At 35.7% G+C, this 21,342-nt stretch overlaps 1 protein-coding gene across 1 annotated transcript; it reads right to left on the minus strand.

Annotated features, from left to right (window-relative positions):
- Positions 1-1,763: 1,763 nt before the first annotated feature.
- On the minus strand, positions 1,764-20,575 carry LOC149940397 (nose resistant to fluoxetine protein 6-like). Its single transcript, XM_090177919.1, has 16 exons — positions 20,212-20,575; positions 18,722-18,969; positions 17,754-17,868; positions 17,468-17,555; positions 17,075-17,178; positions 16,824-17,006; positions 9,206-9,299; positions 8,671-8,763; positions 8,419-8,584; positions 8,188-8,267; positions 6,423-6,545; positions 5,457-5,577; positions 4,869-5,055; positions 4,375-4,517; positions 3,062-3,488; positions 1,764-2,030 (listed from the first exon to the last, which is right to left on the minus strand). The coding sequence occupies exons 1-16, from the start codon at positions 20,558-20,560 to the stop codon at positions 1,903-1,905; spliced, it is 2,649 nt and encodes an 882-aa protein (XP_090034045.1). The 5' UTR covers positions 20,561-20,575; the 3' UTR covers positions 1,764-1,902.
- Positions 20,576-21,342: the final 767 nt, after the last annotated feature.

A 21,342-nucleotide genomic window follows, 5' to 3' on the forward strand; every position in this document is an offset into this window, starting at 1 on the left:
TACCCACTCGAAAAATCACCGTTTTTTCGAATGATAACTTGATAAGATATAGTAAATGTTAAAGCTCATTGAGCTACTTCTAATTTTCCTAAATTTCTTATAAATTATGCTTTCAAACACTGAAACGAATTTAGAGGGTAAGACTGGAACATTAAAGAAATAATTTGTATAAGGACCACTTTATAATGAACTTTTCGTACTTAATGGTATTAGTTCTATCGCTTCACCGATAAAACCAACTTATTTAATACAAACAATTCCGCTCAACGAAGAATTTAGTTCATGACCGGTTTTTTGGAGTCCTTATCTCTGAAACGAAGATGTTAGGGATTCTTGTTCATCAGGCATTTTCTATCCAATAGACTCCATAGAAAATGCTTTTGAATTTTTGACAAACATATCCATAACACCCTGTATATACCGATTCTTTTTATTATATATTTAGCGTATTAAGAAGGAAATCTAGGGTTAGATATATCCCTGAAAAGCTACATATTAATTTTTTGATATTTTAAAATAGATTTAGATTGATTGGTATCCAATTGAAACCGGTGATTCTAAAGGAAACAGCAAAAAAATATAAAAATGATATATTTAATTTCCTTTTTTCAATGAAAATAAACATAAAAACTAATTTATTTTTCATATTTACCAGAGCTACAACTATAGCTTTACACTCAGACACCCAGACATTTCGGTGGGTGGGGATACGCATTCTTGGTTTTTTAATTGATATTTATTTTTCCTGAATAGTTAAAATTAGAGAAGATTGGCAAATATCAAATATTGAGACACTCATGTCTTTAGAGCCGACATACCTAAACAAGTACCAATGAATCGCAATAGAGTCCAGGCCCAGAGTGTTACATTTTAGTGTATATTTTGAACATGTATACTGAAATATAATTATTTAACGCTACGGGTCCAAAGGCTAAGCAGTTCCGAAAGGGTACCACAAAGAGTTTCAGTTTAAACAACAAATCGAAAGAAAAAATTATTTCTTGTGGTTTACAAACAAAAATTTTCGTGAAACGCACAGACTTAGATGATGTTTTTCTATTTGAAATAAGACTTTCCTGAATGTTGCCGTAGAGCTTAAAATTTCCCGCGTAATAGAAACGAAAATTAATGATTAAGTATTATTTACCCAGTATTTATTTTAAAAGAAGGGTTGTTTTTGACAATTGATGAATATAGCGCTCCGAGCTTTTTATACAGTGCCATATTATTCAAGTTGATCATGCCTAGGACCCCAAATAGATCAATTCCGAAAGTCAGCGAGATAAAACTATTTTGCCCTATATATTGTATAGATGAATACCCCTGACGTCAAAGCGTCGTCTGTTCCCAGTGGAGTGGAAGAGAAGGCGATCAAGCAGACGACGTATGACGAAGTAAAAGGTAAATTTCACCCACTAGCTTTGGAAATGACTTATTGCGCTTTACTTAAACACCTTATCGGTTATGTTTGAAAAACTTATTTATATCATTTATTATTTATTCATAAATTACTTAGGGCATAGTTTAATTATTTAGTTATGATATTTTCTTTAGTATAATAATGAAAATAAATGATTAAACTCTCAATTTACCTTAAGATTATTAAAAATATTTCTTGTGAATTTAACTTAAAAGATAAAACTTTTTAAACTTGATATTAAATTTGCAATGTGTCCCAGCTGACAATATCTCTTTAAGTTAAAAAACACTATTTCAACAGAATGAAATAAAGTTTTTATTCATATTTTTTTATTTCAGCGACTATAGTTTACAGGCTTACGTATAAAAAAACACAATTTTTGTTTTTTGAAAGCCATAATTTTAAAACCGCTGATATTCTTAAAAAGGGAATATTGAAAATAAATATAATATTTGATTTTTAAAAATATAACAATAGTTTCTTTAGGTAGATTTAGTTTCCGATTTTTCAAATACTTCGTCGTCTGCTGGAGTTTCCTCTGAACCCGACTCGTATTTAGATCCGGTACTTCGTCTTGTTTCTTCTTGAATTGTTGATTCTTCACCTTTCACTGAAACAAATGGTCATCATTTTTTTCATTCTGAACGGATGCACTTAAAACTGATATTTAACACCGCACAACGATCTTAGGCGTACGCGCAAATAAGGCTTGTACTGGGCCCGATCTGGAAATTATTCGTGTGTCTCAAATTTGAGGTAATTTGAGTGCAAAAAGTAATACGACTGGTCAGTCGATATTTTATTACAAGTGTATATTTTGAACTTTACTTTGAATTTGTGTAAGTTCAACTATTCAATTCCAGCCAGTCATGGCGACTAACTCGGGAAATGCGAAATCGTGGCGCCATCTCACGACTAATTGCTAAACTTTTAGTTAGCAAAGCTCTATGGATTCTAAAAAACCACGTGTGCTAAATGGTGATTAAGTAACGAATTTGGAGATGGAACTACTGTAATCACAAATATGGTATGTTATGACATAATAATCAGCTAGGCTAATACCCAAGGCACCACCTTAGGCCTAAGTCATCCAGCGACTTTGGGTGGAATCTAGTATATTTTAGTAAGATTAGCTTATTAGGGTAAAGAATTACGGTTGTAGAATTTTTAACAATTTCGTGTACACAATTATACAGTGAAACTCTGACCTAAATTACCTCTAGATAATTTTACATATCGACGCGCAGGAAAATTTATTTACCTATTTGCGTGAGTTTGTTGAAATGGGATCGAAAAAAAATTTAAACCGAAAAAGCCACACTTCTTAAAGTTTAAGTAAATTTTTGGAAGTGTAAACTGATTGGCCCTATATATAATCTAGATTATCTAGATTATCAATTAAAAATAGGAACCGCATAGTTTCCAATGTTTTTTAGGAATTACCATCACTGATCCTCAGACGGATTAAAATTGTACAGAGCTTCGGATTATATCATGTTTGAAAGTAGATGTAATAAGATCTTAATGGACTGCTTCGAAACGTCTGGTCAGATTACGTTTATCAATAACATCTAACATAATGAAATGGGTGATCTCACCGGTATAAGACTGCAAACGACCTTATGCTAATGATTTACTTACGGCATGTTGATCTAATCATTTGAGCATCGGCATCGTTTTTAAGAGACGATTTTTTACGCCGATGCCCGATAGACATGGCTTCCGAACCCCTTCGTTGGGAGTATTCTTCGTCCATGATTTCGGGTTTATCCTTAAAAACCACCGACGAATTTCTTTTTTTCCGCAAGTAAGTTTCAACTTGTACTCCGGAACATTCGACATTCTGGGCCGACGTCGTCGACGAGGTCTTCCTGGACACGCCACCTTCCGATTTGTACAAGTTGATGATAGCGTCCGCGTCCGGCCCATCTTTGTCACTGTCATCGTCTTTGATCTTTTTCGTCTCGAACAAGAACGTGTCGATGTGTTTCAAGGGAAAGATAAAAAAAAAGTACGCCAGAATAGATAAAAGAAGAGTCAGAAACAGAATGCCCAAGAATGTCAAAATCTGAAAAAAAGGATGAAACAAGTCATACGATTGATGTTTAAAGACAAAAAAAAAAACGTGGTGGGAAAAATGCTAAATTAAGTTTCTACTGAATTTCGGGCAGAAAGGGGAAAAATAAATACTTTGCAGAAATACTCTCAAACTGTTGATTTAATAAGCTTATATCGATTTCTTATTGATTAAATTGACACTATGATTAAATGTCTTTTAAAGACTCAGAAATTTACAATACATTGCGTTTGCGCTAACGTCGGAATTGGGTAAAATTTTAGTTGAAAATGCTTAGGCTAGTGTTTTGTGTGTATTACCTGTTGCAGGTCTGACCCCAACCCGGAATAGCAAATAAATTGATCATGTTTGTAATGCAAGCTTCTCTATCAATGATTATTTAGCTAAAACAATCTGCATGGAGGCCATACTGATGTACATACGTTCAATTCCAATTTCGGTGCAAAGCCTATTGTTAGAATTTCGCATAAAATTTGAATTAATATCTACAGCAACTGGCACCATAAGTGTTCCCAATAAATACTTTTTCAAAATCGATGGTAATTGGTAAACTAATCCTATGAAATTGGGTAAACAATTACGATTTTTTTTCAAACTGAGGTAGTGATTATAAACCTAATATTATCACCAGCGTCTAAGAAAGTTATATTCCAATTTTCTTTTATGTTCGCTGCCTTTCAATGTTTATGAACTTGTTGGTAATTATCCGTAACTGATATTGTGAGATTGAAGGGTAAGGAATGAACGTACGATCATAGGGTAAAACAAGCTAAGCTTCACTTTAAAGCCAGAAAACAGTTTTAAATGCTTCCAAATACGGTAATTTAAAGTCAGTCGTTTTCTTAATACGCATCTCCAGGAAAAAAATGAAACGTACCATTTCAGGATGTCCAAAGGTCAGCCTATCACGAGACCTTCCGGCGAAATAAAATAAGGGCACAGGGTGCAATAGGTAAATGTAAGTGGACAGTTGATCGAGTTTAACGAAAAACCTCCACGAAAGAATGTCGTTTACGACGCCTGTTAGTATAAAAGTAATCGTTAAAATGTATTATAGAAGCTTGTTTGTTAGCTGGTTAAAGACACTCTATGCAAAAATCACTTGATTTTAGGCCATACGAAAACGTTTCTATTAACTTCAAACGTATTGCCCTAAATAATCGAACTATGATTATCAGGGGTCGAAGCTGAAACTACCATTAGTTTGAATTTATTTTATTTATGAAACTGATATGGCTATTATAAATCATAAGGTACAATCAAAATTAAATATTTACTTTTGGTATAATTAATCTTCCCCAATTATTTGATTATGCGGAAATATTTAGGCTTTATTTTGAACCTATTTTACCCTAACAAAGCAAAACTTACCACCGAAACCAGTGGTGCAAATGACGCAGATCCAAGAGACACTTATTGCCCAGCCAATCCTATGCGCGGAGGAATACATGGCTGACAAGGTCGTGTAAAGATCTCCGAAATATGGAAATCTGTGTAGCCCATAAATAACGGCACTAAAGGTAAAAAAACACAAAAGCCAGCCAAAGAACAACACAACCTATAAAAAAAATACTCATAAGGATGGAATCTTAGGGCGCTTCGAATAACATTTAAAGTGTCTTTATAAATATCAAAATATCTACACGTAGTGTACGGCCAACTGATCAGGTCATAATTCTCAAATATCTGAAGATGATCATTTATCTTTTATATTCCACCCCGCAAAAATTTGTTTGCCAATTGCATCTGATACATTATCCCAAATAACCTACCTGAACCGATCTGCTATTAAATCTGACCAGATACAGCTAGGTGAACAGTTATCTGACTTCCAAGCCGTCTCCTCTCCCTTTGAGATTAAAATCTGAGAAGCTCTTTCAGCTACCCTGTTAGAGTTGGCCGTGCTTCGTGACTACGCTCTGGCTCATAATTCTTAGAACTGCACTTGGGAAGACCTACCTTGTGAAAGTTTATCTTCTGACGTTTCAAGATTATGTAACCTGCCAGTAATCCTACGCAGAAGGGTCCAATGTGTGTGTACGTTCGCAAGTGGTCTTTGTTCATTATTTTCTCGTAAAGACTGTAAATGGAAAAATCATCGGTGTATTCTAAATTGTAATGTAATTTCTTAATGACCACATATATATTAATAATCATCGAGGAATCGGCCATTATTTGAAAGACGTGATATTTTGAATTCAATTTATCTCGTCTTATGCAATAGGAGAGTAAACTGAAACCGCGATTTGGAACCATTCTATTCAATAACATGTAAAATTGAAAATTATATATATCCAGGGTGTTCTATATGAATATAGCCTGAAGACCTTTATTTTTATATCGTCTAATTAACTCAATAAATATTATTATTTTTGATTTTCAAAATACACAAAAACTTCGATTCTATAATACTAAAATGATACGCATAAATATTATCTAGAAAATACTTGACTGATATTTTTATCTACCAACGCGGCATAAAACGTTACATGTGGAAAATAAATTATAAATATAAAAGGTCAACCTGTTCAGGAACATTGCAATTAAAATTAATATTAATTTGAACTTGCCAGTTTAAATAAGGTTTTACTTTTTATATGACTCTGCTTTTCTTTTTAGCCTGACTCATTTGCCACAAAATTTACAGAACCATTCGAAGAGTGACCGAAATCAAAAAAATATTCACGTAATGCTTTCTAAAACTTATTTTTTCGCCTTCGTAGAGACGGGGAAGCAGTAGGTGCCACTGAGAACAGGTCATTTGCCATTTATATCGCAATTTAAACCACGAACTGGTTCACACTATAGGAAGCATCTAGAAAGACGGGGCTCTGCGTCTCTTTTAACGACGCGTATCCATTTGAAGTGTTTACACTATTAAAATACGTTCATAACTATATACAAAATAAAAAGAAAATGAATTACTCGATATCCAAGGCGGCAAGACTGAGGGTTGGTGGGAAATTATTTTGTAAATTTACGTAAGCGGTTCCAGAAGCCGTTCCGAGTATGATGACTATATTTATAAATATTCCAAAGCCTGGATTCCTTTAAATGTAAAAAAGAAACGTTTCAACTATTTTCATGGTAAAATTATAATAATATGAATATGCGTGTTATAAACTGCGAAGTAAGCTTTTTTAAAAGCTTTTCAGAAAGATTACTATATTCATTACGTCTGAGTCATCTGGTGGCAGGTGCAAGTACGTTTAAGCCTAAGCTCTATAATTAACAATTGGAGTGAAGGATCAGGTGAAGACGAAAGCACTTGTAGAAAATACAATCAATTAATCATCGTACTTCATTATTTAAATTCAAAGCAACATCACAAAATACTGTTGAGCTTGACCACTCAAAAACACAGCTCGATAGGGCATTTCGAACAAAGACACTAAAATGAAACGCTGGTAATTTCAACACCCGCCGTTAATCTTTGATCGAAAAAAATTTATTGTATTGCACAAAAGTGAATTAAATGGTTTTTTAATTTTTGATCATGTACATGGCTGTTCATAAACAATTTAAATGTTTATTCTAAAATGTGACCAAATTACAAAAATGCTAATTGTTTCAATTATTTTTCTTTCAAACATAATTTTTATTTGATATTAAGCTAGGTTTTGAAAAGCCCTTAATTGAAAGACGAAAAACGCGAGCTCGGGTTGATGTGTGCCGGAGGTGCGTTACACCGAGCTTTTTATACACAATCCCCAAGAGATTTGTGTGTGCTTATTTTACCTGGTACGGGGCCTATCTCCTTAACCCTGAGGATTGAAATATGTTACGTCAAATTACCCTACAACCCGCTTACGCGTTATTCTGATATTTGAATTGAGTACCAATTATTGAAGAATAAGAAACACGTGCCATCTTTTCTTCAAATATTTGGTCAGTGAGCTTGTAAACCTTAACGGAGTATAAGGGAAAATGATACATCAGTCTGTACGAGATATTAGGTCGGCGCTGTTTTTGGAATAATTTGGATTTTAGGGGCCCCATAATTTGGCAACTGACTGTCCCCCGGGCCGTAACCGATAGAAAAGAAAATGATACACAGGCCCGACAAGAGAAAGGGGTTCATATTACTGGAGGCCGTGTAGCCTCGGGGTCCGATTTGGAAGAAATTAGATATACTTTTCCTCTGAAATGTATAGCTATATCCAATAAATCTAAGTAATTGGCTACAACCTGTGCATAACGTACTAAACATTTTAGAAATCAAACCACTTTTACACAGTATAAACACATTTATTAATTAATTTGTTTATACTGTGTAAAAGTGGTTTGATTTCTAAAAAGTTTAGTATATCCAATAGTCACCGCTCTATTGGGATCCGAAATGAATATATTTCCAGCGCCCGGGTCCACTCTCGGCAGCCCTGATGATACATCGATTGATAGAGGAAATTGTACTCTTGCTGTCACTGTTCCTCTAACGGTTAAGGCGAAGGAAGTAAAATTATACATCAATAGATAGGGGACATCAAGCCCTTTAAGGCGCTATGCCAAGTTGGGAACTTGGAGTCCGACCACATGTTGGGTATTCAACCTGTTACTTATTTAAAAAATATTCTTAATTCTTTGCGGCATTGTATCTAAATTTCCCTGATCTCGTTTTTCGTTTTCAAATATCTTTAGTAACACGTGGACCAAATTCCATATTTTTTCTTTGTAATAGAAAAATACTTACTTATAGAGCATGGAAACCAGAAATATACTAAAAAAACTGTATTGTACAAGCAGTGATATGACCCAGGTGTGAAGCATGCACTGCGAAAAACGAAAATTTTAAATTAATTAACCACCCACGCTTTATTGAATTTTATGTTAATATTACTTAATATAATTAAAAATAATAATTGCAAAAAGAGATGTTTTTTTAATTTAGTAAATTGTGAATCTTAAATAAAATGAAACATACGTTTTCCCTAAAATTCCAAAAGTTTTGAATAAATAATAAGCTTCTCCACCAGGTGGTCCTACAGGCTCCGACGTGGCTGGACACTAATTCGTTCCACTGGGGTCCATCGCCGATAGATATCAGCATGACGAAAAACCATATCGTAAAGAGAACTGTAGGAAGATATCTACGATTGCGCCGGTTAGTTTTAAATTCTCTTATTTCTTCACGGAATAAAGACGTCTATGAAATCGACAACCTTTATTAACTCACCGTAAAAAGGTTCTTATGAACGATTTCCACAGTTTGAGTTCTCCACCTTCGAAAATGAAACGTTTTCCGGCCTCGTACGAAATCATAATTCCACTAAAAATTGAAATATACAAAAATTCATAGTTTGTGACATCAATAGTAATTTTTTTATATTTGAATAATAAAAATTAGTCACAAAAATTTAGGATAAGAAATATCAATTTTATTGGTTATTATCCATTATCAAAAATTATCGGAATTTAACTTATTTTTGAATATTAAATCATTTAATACCCGCGAATAATTTCCATAAATAAACATTTATCCGAAAATTGGCGATACATTTATCTGTGGCGCCGAGCTCTATGTAAAAGCCTGTTTAAGCTTAACACTATAAACCATATTTAACCAAATAATTGGAATTAATTTCCTTACTTCTTTAATTATTTATGTTAATCAAAATTCATCTAAATGATAATTAAACGTGTTACGTTTTTGTGGCAAAAATTAAATTTAATTACAAATCGGGGCGTTTCAAAATAAAATAAACATTTACCTTATACAGAACAAAGTATCCAGGGCTGGAGAAGGATTCGAGAGTATTCCCAACATGATATCATTCTGGTACATTGAAGAGCTCACATAATGCTCTAAATTATATAATATAAATCAATTATGCCTGGGAACAGATAATAAAAACTTTAAATTATTTGTTAAATGTAAAATATCTATTTAAACGCCTTACCAGAGGCTTTTACTTATATATAGAGGGGAATGGGATTAATATATAAACTCTTAGGATAGGACTAGTCAAACCCGAGTTCAGTCAATTACAACGTGACTTTATTAGTGCTTTAGAAATGATTTACAGAACCATATTAATAATAATAATAATAATAATCAGCTAGGCTAATACCCAAGGCACCCCTTAGGCCTAAGTCATCAAGCGACTTTTAAAGCCATTAACTTAGGTGGCCGGGTTACAATACGTATTATTGTGGTGGTAAGCCCTTCATGGCACGCGAGCCAACAGCTTCCTACACTTACTATTACCGTTAACCTTAACAAGTTTTTATGGAAGGGGAAACCGAAGAGCTCGGGAGAAACCCCTTAAACCAGCAGGGAGAGAACTTGCAAACTCTACGCGGATGGAGTTGTTCCGAGTTTTCACCCACTGCCACAAAATGGGAAAGAACCCGACTCCTCTTGTTGCGAGGCGAAAGTGATAACGACTTTGCCACCCCACTTATGTCTCCAAAACACAACCAATCCTATGTAGTCATAAATTTTATATAGTATTATTTCCACGGTGAAATTGTATGTTGAAAGTTTAATATACATGACGGATACAAGGTGGTTTAAAATATGCAGTTATATTTTTTAAATTGGCCTTTCTATAAATTCATCTACGCTTGCCGAACTTGTTTTTATGTTGCTCCTACGTCACGATGTCCTGGCTTTATTAGAAAAGTTTTGACACGCGCGGTTTGCACGCGCACGTGAAAATCCGAGGTTTCTCGCGCCTTAAGCGCGCGCTCTTAATATTACCGAAGTTAAAGCAGTGACGTAGTAGCTAAGTTAAAACAAGAAGGCCACGTTAATTTATAGAAACATCTATTCAGTCGTAGCGAACTTTCGAGCCGTGGCTCCTCATCAGGCTGCTTACACTATTTTAAATTTAAATTAAACTATCTTATAAACCACGTTATGAATATTTAACTTTCATCAATATAATGTAGTGTAACGCAAAAACCAAAAAAATAATTTAATATTTAGAATTAAAAATAATTTTCCTTTAGTGAATAATAATCCAAGCTTAAATTATGGTCTAAAATGATTCATATTGGGTATTTCGACCAATCAATTTAAAGGAACCCCCAAGAAACAAATTAAAAATTTAAAACAAAGAGCAATTACAGTGTTAAGAAAATATTAACATCCACCCTAGAAACTGCAGAGAGTATACGGTGTGGTCAAAAGGGACTTTATGCATAGTTTCTAAATTCAGCATTCGATTTGGACCGTAACGGTTTTATGTATAAATCTGAATATCAGAATTGCACGAATCAACCCTTATTATCTATGTAAATTTAAATCTTGGATGTCGTAAGTAAAAACCAATTTTCTTTATTCACGGGGAAAATCGTCTTTTGAATGAAGCGGTTTATTGGACACGGACTTGTTCTTAAGAATTTATATATATTTTAATATAGAATCATATATTTCATATTATATTTAACTTTTCATTATATGTAAATTTCAGTAAGGAAACTAATATTGCATATTCTTAAATCATCGATTCGTAAAAAGACTTAAGGGCCTTTTTTGTATTAGGTAGTTAACACATAAAATTCATCTTTTTTTCTCTCTTTATCTCGTATCAGAGAATGACAATTGAAAAATTCCTAGACCATAAAATAGGTAAGAAAAACTTTAGACCATTACATCAGTTATTAAAGCATCCTTAACATAATTTACAACTTTACTCAACTAATAAGAAAACGTTTCTATTATAATAAGTGAGGAAACCCGGTATTAAACAGTGATCGTTTTAATATGACCAAGAACATATCAAAGCAACTGAGAGTTCCAACCAACATGGCATTGCGATGCGTTGGCGTGATCTCACCTTACTTAATTCTCTGGTTCGTCCTACCAAACGGTTCATGGTGCCCTCTGCCTAAAATTTTAAAGGCCCTTTTAGAAAATTAAATATAGAAAAAGTACAAATTGTTTTCGAATAATACTATATACTAAAAGTATAAAAAATGAAAATACTCTTAATAAAAATATAAAAAATAAAAATTAATCTTAATAAATTCAACAAAATTCATATTGCTGTTTGTAAATTAATTTTTTTTAACCCAAAGATGGCGACTATGAAATATTGCACAATTAATCTCAGCATACAAAATTCGAAAAAAAAATGCCTCATTTAACTTTGAGATAAAAAAAATTGGTTATCGATTGCTTAAATCCCTTCTTTATATGATTTAAAGTTTTGTTTAAATTTTATTTAACCCCTTGAACCCTCCTGCTAGCCGCGTTACGGAATTTGAAAACTATAAAATGGCGATTTGTATACCTTTAGACCCGTAACATGGTTGAAGATAAGAAACGTTATCGGCTTTTTCCCGTTTCGTATTTTTTAACAGGTTAAAATGTTAAATGTAAATAAGATATTCTTTTTTAATTATTGCTAATCTTGTTTACTATTTTTTAACCTAATATATATATATCCGCTCAACAGCGTTTATTGTCGCATTATATTATGTCATTCCATCTTGTACAGTATTCACTCTTATTATGTTTTAATTAATAAACGTTTGTTAATTTAATTAATGTATTACGACTCGTTGCTAGTTTCGTCAGTTTAGTGTAGTGTAGGCTTTGCTGTTATCATTGGTGATTAAAAACTCCAATATGTTATGGGCCCAGCACGCTCCCACTAAGCCACTCTGCTGATAAACAAGTCTACTGCTTCCTGAATCCGGTATCCTGGTCCCAGTTACCATCACAGTAATCCGTATCCTGGTAAACAGTTCCCCAAAGCCACCATGGATAGTCTACTTCGCCAAGACGTTGAAAAGCTGTCTGGTCCGGAGAACTGAAGGAGTTGGAAACGACAAATAGTCGACATCCTCACCGACGAGACGTTTACGAGATATTGACTGGTGAAGGGGTTGAACCCGTGGGGCCGTTATTATCAGCAACAGCAGAAGAGAAGTCTGAATACACCTTAAACAAGAAAAAATACCGAGTGGCATTCAGTACAGTCCGGGGTATCATCTGGTCAGCCTTGTCCAAGAAGGTCCAAAACATGATTACCAATTGCGAGACACCAAAGGAGATGTGGGACAACTACTTGAAATTTTCGAACAGAAGTCGTCCAACCGTCTGCGTAAGCTTCTGGTGCAACTTATGCGAACTACGAAGTCACCAGACGTCGACATGGCCACCCACATTGCCCAGATGTGTTCTCTCTGGACAGACATCTTGTCAACGGCACAGACAGAGAAGAACGCTACATTCGACGACTTCATCCTCATTGCCTGCATCTTCGAGTCTCTACCTCAGGATGAGTATCGAGAATTCGGTATGCTCTGGAACACGCTGCCAACCGAAAAACAGACGGTCGCAGAGTTGGAACATTTATTGATTGGCCGTGCAACTCGAGAAGGTGACTCTTTCAGAGATTCCTCTGGTCTGATGGCGAAACGCAATGCCGCAAGTCATCGCGGTCACTCATCAAACGAGACGAAAGGCATGAGACGTAAGAACAAGAATCTGGAGTACAAGGTCACAGGAAATTCTTGCGGTCTCTATGAAGTTGTCGGAGGCAAAAGGAACCTTTGTGTACCTGGCAAGGTCGAGAATCTGTATCGTCTGGATATCAAAGTCGTGCAGCCATCATGCTCCGCTCACATCGCAGCAGATCCGAGAAATGACCGGAAAGCAGATCTCCAAGTCTGGCATGAACGCATGGGTCATCAGGATAAACGGCATGTAGCAGCGACGTTACGGAGACTCGGATACGAACTTCTAAACCAGACGTCTGACAAGCTCTGTGAAGGGTGCATCTACGGCAAGATGACTAGGCACAGTTTCGGCACTCGTTTGGAGAAGGCTACGAAACCAGGTGAAAGGATCCATTAACATCTCCGGGGACCATCACCGACACCGTCCATGAAGGGGAAGAAATTCTACCTCCTATTCAAAGACGAGTATTCCAGTGTTAGAGCCGTATTTTTCTTAACGAAGAAATCCGAAGTCGTCAACTGTTTCAAAGAATTCCTTGCCTTTTGCCGAACCCGCAATCACGCAGTACATGAGCTGGTAGGGGACCATGGAACTGAATGTGTCAATGACGAGTTCCGCCAATGGACGTCTCAAGAAGGGTTACATCACCGCAAGTCCATGTCATACACGCCCGAACAGAACGGGGTCGCTGAACGAGAAAATCGTACGATCATGGAGTCTGTAAGGGCCATGTTGCATTCCAGATCGGAACTCTGGGCTGAAGCGGTGAACACGGCCGTCTATATCCTGAACCGAACAGCACCTAAATGCATTGCTGGGAAGACGCCTTTTGAATTGTGGACAGGGAAGACAAACCCATCGATCCAGCATCTGCGAGTCTTTGGCACTGAGTGCTTTGTCCACATACCAAAAGAGAAGCGAAAGAAGCTGTCTCGGAAGGCGTATAACGGTTTCCTGGTTGGCTATGAAGACAATGCAGACGGATATCGAGTTTATGTTCCAGAGCTGGACGATTTACTAAGATCTCGAGATGTCAAATTCAATCCCGAGACGTGCGTTCCTGATTCCTGGATTCCTGTCTCTGGGGAGTCCTCCCGCCCGGGCAAGCAATTGACCGACGATTTCGTTTGCGAAAACCGGCCTACCAGAGCCACCAACTCATCAAAAGACGGACCAACCAGAGCCACTTATGTACCGTCGGGCATGCCAACCAGAGCTGCCGACTACTCAAACGACGAGACAACCAAATCCGTTGAAGCGTCGGAAGACGTGGCTACCGGACGCAATGAGGCAACAGTCTCTGACGAAATGTTAGACAACCGCTCTGAGAAGAGTGGTCCGGTACTCAGAGATCGTTGAACACTCAAGAGAGTTCAGCTATGCCATACCTGTCATCCAGGAAATAAAGCTTTCCTGATCTGTGATACTTTACCACAGACTGCAAGAGAAGCACATTCAAGCAGCGAATCCATAGAATGGCAGAAGGCAATGTCAGATGAGCTTTCAGCAATGAAGAAACACGATGTCTACGAGATGGTCGGAAAATCGTCGGAAATCGTTGGATTTTTCATACGAAGAATGATGAAGATGGTACTGTCATCAAATATATAAAGCCCAGCTCGTAGGAAAAAGCTACACGCAACGAGAAGGTATCGACTACGACGAGACTTTCGCACCAGTTGCTCGCTTTGAGACGTTACGAATGTTTCTCAGTCTGGTCGCCAAGAAAAATCTTTCTCTCAGACAATTTGACGTAAAGACCGCATTCCTTCATGGAAAACTTTTCGAAGAAATCTACCTGCGCCAACCCGAAGGTTTTGACGACGGTAGCGGACGAGTCTGGAAGTTACGGAAAAGTCTGTACGGTCTCAAGCAATCTCCACTATGCTGGAACGAGCGAATCGACAAGTTTCTACGTAACCATGGCTTCAAAAGCGCTGATGGAGATCGATGCCTATATATCCTGTCAACCAACGACGCTTTCTTGGTCCTTATCCTCTACGTTGATGATGGTCTAATCTCTGGAAGTACAATCGAAGCGGTAGACGAGTTCCTCCTAAAATTCAGTGACGAATTCGAAATCCTCACAGGAAGAGCGTCAACCTACCTTGGCCTGAAAATCGATACGTTGAAAGACGGATCCATATTTCAACACCAGAGCGCCTATGTCGAAAAAGTCTTAAAGAGGTTCAACATGCACGACTGCAAACCCGTAAAAACTCCCACCGGCAGTTCAGACACGACCGATCAGAGTCAAGAGAATTTCGAGTCAACAACCATGTATGCCTCAGCCATTGGAAGCCTCAGATACGCAGCCACAGGAACACGACCTGACATAGAATACGCTGTAAATCGAGCATCTCAAGCCATGGCCAATCCCACAGTCGCTGACTGGAACTGGGTTAAAAGAATCTTTCGATATCTCAGAGGAACCACAACACTTGGTCTCCTATTCGAGGCAGGCGACTCCATGACGACCAACCCTTACAGCGACGCTGACTATGCTGGCTGCGAAAAGACGGAGACGTTCAACTTCTGGAGTACTATGCCTAATTGGTACAACTCCAGTCATTTGGGCGAGCAGAAAGCAACAATCCGTTGCCCTATCAACCACAGAGGCCGAGCTGGTAGCTGCCACCGAAGCAGTGAAGGATGTCGTCTGGATTAAACGGGTTAAATCATTCCTGGGTGTCGTAGACGATAATGTCCCGACACTACGAGTCGACAACGCAGGAGCCATCAAACTCATAAGAAATCCAGAGTTTCATCACCGAACGAAACACATAAGTATTCGTCAATACTACGTTCGTGAACTGGTTGAAGAGGGCATTATCAACGTCATGTATGTCCCAAGAGAAGAACAACTAGTGCACATATTCACCAAGTCTCTGTCCGCAGAAGTCTTCATGCGTCTTCGTCAAAAACTCAACCTACGTTACCATGAAAAAGTCTTCATCGAGGGCGAGTGTTGAAGATAAGAAACGTTATCGGCTTTTTCCCGTTTCGTATTTTTTAACAGGTTAAAATGTTAAATGTAAATAAGATATTCTTTTTTAATTATTGCTAATCTTGTTTACTATTTTTTAACCTAATATATATATATCCGCTCAACAGCGTTTATTGTCGCATTTTATTCTGTCATTCCATCTTGTACAGTATTCACTCTTAATATGTTTTAATTAATAAACGTTTGTTATTTTAATTAATGTATTATGACTCGTTGCTAGTTTCGTCTGTTTAGTGTAGTGTAGGCTTTGCTGTTGTCATTGGTGATTAAAAACTCCAATAAACATACATACTACCTATAAGTCCTAAGTAATTACGGTTGAAGATAATAAAAGGCCATCTGGGTGAGGCAGTCGAGTTATATATTGGTAGCGTCTGGGGTGTGGTACCTCAGACAAATAGAGTTTTTGTCAAAGATGGTAGATTGATTTCAATTTACTTCATTGCATTTCGGGGTTTTATTGAGGGATTTAATTAATGTGACTTTATTGTATTATACCGTATAAAAAATAACAGTTTATAGATTGATTTTTTCCCCCTCAATGGTTTGGTCAGTTGGGAAAATAATGTCAGTAACTCCAGTTAGCAAAATAAATGTTTTGACGACCTTTATTTAAGAACCATTATCTTTTCGAGAACAAATCGAAAAAATCCGATATCAAAAATTAGATAAAGTTAACAAAATCAAGGACCCCCTCCCGACGAATGCAAACCATTTCGATGGTACGCCCTTGAGTCTATACACCTGGGAACATTGTAAAAAAATAACGATATGATATCCAATTATTAAGGTTTACCATGGTTTCGATAGAACACATTTTTAAAAATAACTTTAATTCATGACTGACTTAGGGTAATATATGAAAACCGGCTTACTTTTTGTATAAGTTAATAATTCAAATACTTACTCAATCTATAGAAAAAGCCAATATACGGGAAAAAGTAGCAATTCGATAAAACAATCCACAAAACAGTGAGAACCCTGATGCCTTTCATGCAAGAAAAAACGTCTTCCTTTTTCCGCGTGACATTACAAAGTATTGCTGCACTGGCCCTGACAGAAAATGATCGCCAGAAACGAATACAGTAATCTTAAAATGGACATAAGTATAAAACATGTAAGACGATCAAATGAAGATATATATTTATGGACAGTTACCATTTTGAAGTTGCGCTCTGGTTCCGAAATGTTTTTTTCTTCCAACCACCGCATCAACGATAGTTCCCACTGCGACCATTGAGAACAACACTCCAAAGATGGTGCTATAGAAATTTAATTTCCATTTAAGTGTAATTTTATAATATGATGGCCTAAAGAGTTGACCGAGCACTACCTGACTAAGGCTAGGTATTTTAATAAAATTTTATTATGTGTAAACATAACTAGGTTTTTAAACCCGCTACTTTTATACTGTTAATTAATTTTTATCAAATAAAAAATATCTGTAAAATTTATAATCAAATCAGAAAGATTTAATTTGATATAAAAAAAGATCTACAAGTAACAAGAAAGAAAAATAAAAATGTAAAATATTTCTTTAGGGTGACTTACAAAAAGCCAATGTGATCCGAGCCTATATACTTTGTAAATTGTGTTTCGCAGTTAATAACGTCCACGGCTATTTCAAGTCTCCTAAAAACTAAATCAAAATGAAATTAATAAATTTAAATCACCTGAACAAAGAATACATTATATAAAATAATTTTATTTTGAATAAACTTATTTATTTACAAGATAAAACAATAACACAGCTCACGCTGAATTTATAATATAGCGATAATCTAAGACCATATTTATGAAATTTTCTAGGATAATTATTTAAAAAAGCTATACTTACTCACATCTAGTCCCCTTTTTAAGTCATCCTTCGTGCACACAGAGGGAATACAAATTCCATTTCGAGTAGTCAAAGAATTTTTCCGCGCATTCACGTTAAATAGCTTCTTAAATATCTAAGATAAAAAGTAAACGCACCATGACGAAATGAAATTGAAGACCGACCAACGCAATACCACGTAAATCACGATATTAGGACTTAAAGAGGTAGCCAGAATATAAATTATGTTTATTCGTAAAAACGAGTCTATCGCCTACACCAAATGGGGAAGGGTCACCCGACCCATCTATGACGTATACCATAACATTGATTTTCGGTTATAAATGCCGTACATTACGGCACAGATCCTTCCGTGAAAGAGATGCTAAAGCCCATTATTTCGTAATAGGGGTTGTTTTAAAATGTTTACAATTTAAATCGATTTAAATATGTCAACATGGTTGTGTTTAATTTTCTACACGTGGTTTCAACTTCACTGCATCGTTCAAAGCAGCGTAATTTTAGTAGGGAAACTTTTAAGTACCTGCAACTGAAACACTAACCGCCTAATCGGCCCACAATAGAGTTCTTTACGGGGAGGGTAGAAACTCCTTTAGGATTTCTACTTACGAAACTCTTAATCAAATTCTGAATACTTGAGTGAAAGATTGAAAACATATTTCTAACCTCAAAATACAATTCAATCTTTGTGTTAAAGAGTTCAGTATTAAATGGTTAAAATTGGGCCTTAAGTTGGGAAATTATTTTGTCTGCTTATTGTTACGTGTCACATAAAAAGATTGAGCTGTAATAATGTTGAGCTTTAAAATCATTGGAAATAATTTTCATTTGCTTGAAAAATCGTTTTCATTGAAATATTTGAAATTGAACAATTCCTCAAAATGTTTGGATTATGTACTTGATGTATAGAAACGAAAGTCGAATATTGAAATGATGCAAAAATGATTTTCTATGGTAGTTTTGCTTACCGTATTAGTTTTACTGAGCGCCTCGTTAAGAGTAAAGTTCCAGTTGGAATCCTGGCGGTAGCCTTCGAATCGAAAGAGCGGAGGCGGGGAAAACTGCACCGTGCAATACTGGCCAGTGAACAGCTCTTGACTTTGCCCTTGCAAGTTATCTCTTTTCGCATCGACCGTGATGCACTGGTCGTAATCGCCGAAGTCGGAAGTTGTCCCATCGAATAAACCACTTTGGATTTGGGCTGATGCACCCACGACTGAATTCAAAATACAATGTATTTCAAATTTATATTAAAGCCTAAACAACAATATTCTTTACAGTGGTTCTTAGTTTAAAAAATGTTTCGATTGTAAAGTTTTTAAGATACAAATCATTTATCTAAACACTCAAGAACTGCTAAATATTTATCATATTTAAGATAACCAATTTCCCGTTCAGTTTCTCAACACTTTCTTTGTAAGTTTGGAATATGATATTGGTTGTTTAGATTTCAGATATGTTAATATATTATAATGCTTGGGTTTACAACGTAGAGTAATAGCATTTGTGTCATGATAATAATAATACAGTTAAATGCACTTAGTTACGGATCACAGAAGTGCTAAGGTATAAAAAGGTCAGAAACCAAACGAGCGCGTTACGCGATTGTTTGAATATAATTAGAGGTCGGCGTTTGGATAAAAATTAATTGTTTAGTTGGTTTTTTATCCATATCCTAAAATAGGCGAAAATAATCAGTTATTTTTGCTTTTTTTACGTATTAAATCGATTTTATCCATGGATAATATTTATAAATAAACGGTTAACCACATATTTTATGATTAATCGAAATTATGGCGGTTAATTTAATACAGGGAATAAAATATGATTTTTAAACATACAGGCAATGTGTTGTACAACGTTTATATCAAAATTGTTGTTGCCCACCCTAAAATACCAAGATTCAGATAAGCTCAATATTTTTTCAGATTTAGTAATATTTGAAAGCGCAAATGTTATTCAAGATTTCAGAAACGTGAGAATTTCTTCAGACACCTGAAGTTGTGAATAAAGTTTTAAAATATGCCCTCTTTTAAACATATTAAAAAAGTACGTTAACTATTAGTAGTGAAGTATTAAGAATAGAACATTTTTACGTAATGTTGTTTAATTTTTTTACAAACATTAACCATCGTAACTGTAATACATGAAATATTTTCTCTTTAGAATTTCTCGAAATGTTCACCCAAAGTAAAATAATCATAAAGAGTTGCGGCTGGGCCTTTTCAAGTAAGGAATATTAACATATATTTATTAGAGTTGAAAACAAAGTAAGGATATCATTTATAGTAAATATTCATCGATTAAACTTATTCCGTAAATGTGTCTCCTACTAAGGTCTTAGTAAGGTTATTTCATAATTTATTAAAAAAAATGTCAACTCAGTAAAAATCTACGATATACAGGAAGATTTTTCCCGGCACATAGAAATCAAATTGAGCAGAAAATATGTACTTACGATTAATGGCCCAATCTTCTAGCTGCCTTATTCCAATTATGACTTTATAAATAGCTTGGGTGCATTTGCTGCTTAATTTCGCTTCGTTACTAACTCGCAACGCCACGGGTACAAATTCCTTTAATCCCAATTCCAAAAACAATTTATATTTTTCAGTTAATTCTTCGAGTGTGGCGGACGGCCGAGGCGGTTTCGCATTTTGGAAGAATCCGTCGACGGCAAAGGCCAAAGGCCCACCAGAACCCACTTCATTTACGTGTCGCCGAGGCGACGCTGAATTTTCCAAACAAAACACAATATTTGTGATTACCAGGAAAACAACCGCGCGTAATCCATTTTGGGAAACCATTTTTCAAGCTCATTAAGAGCCTTCACTCCTTTTTTGCGATTCTATCACAATTGGCATAATAGCGCTATAGAATATTGAATACAATTTTGTCCTGACGAAAGAGCAGAAAAGACATACCCTGGAGAAAAGTAAACTGCCTTGAGGAAAATATTGAGATAAAATTTTTTTGACTTTACGTTCTTAATATTATGTAACCTAAATCCCAGCCGTAATAACTTACACGATTCCTATACAGAAGTGAAAGTGGTTTCGAAAATTCATTTATTAGGTTACGCGTGTTTTTTCTCTCTTATTTTTCGTGCTGCTGCCGATTAAAGTTGCCGGAAGGCTGCCAGAAAGTAGACGACACCGGTTTTCTTCCCTCGTTTACGAATTCATGCTCACAATTCGCCTCCGAGTGTTTTTACGTAAGTATTAGGTCATTTCCTCACGCGACCTTGGACTGAAGATAAAACGAAAGAAAAAGTGATTTTTGCAGGAAAAAAGAAAATAACGGATCAAACATTAGAAGTATGAGTTTCTTTCGGCCTTCAATAAATTCTGTTAAATTCACCCCTCGCCCCACAGAAACATTAAAATGCACATCATCTTCGAAAAGGTTCTCAAATATCGAGAATTAATTTTGAAAAATTGTTTGAAAACGAAATTTATCGCTTTAAGCTTTCTTAACCTCAGATTAATAGTAATTTCTTAAAGATTAAAGGAATATACTTTATATGTTTAGGAATTTATTTTATATGTTTATGAATATATTTTATATGTTTATGAATATATTTTATATG

This window comes from Leiobunum rupestre, chromosome 6 (assembly GCF_980474605.1).
Source record: "Leiobunum rupestre chromosome 6, qqLeiRupe1.1.hap1, whole genome shotgun sequence".
Taxonomy (NCBI): Eukaryota; Metazoa; Arthropoda; class Arachnida; order Opiliones; family Sclerosomatidae; genus Leiobunum; species Leiobunum rupestre.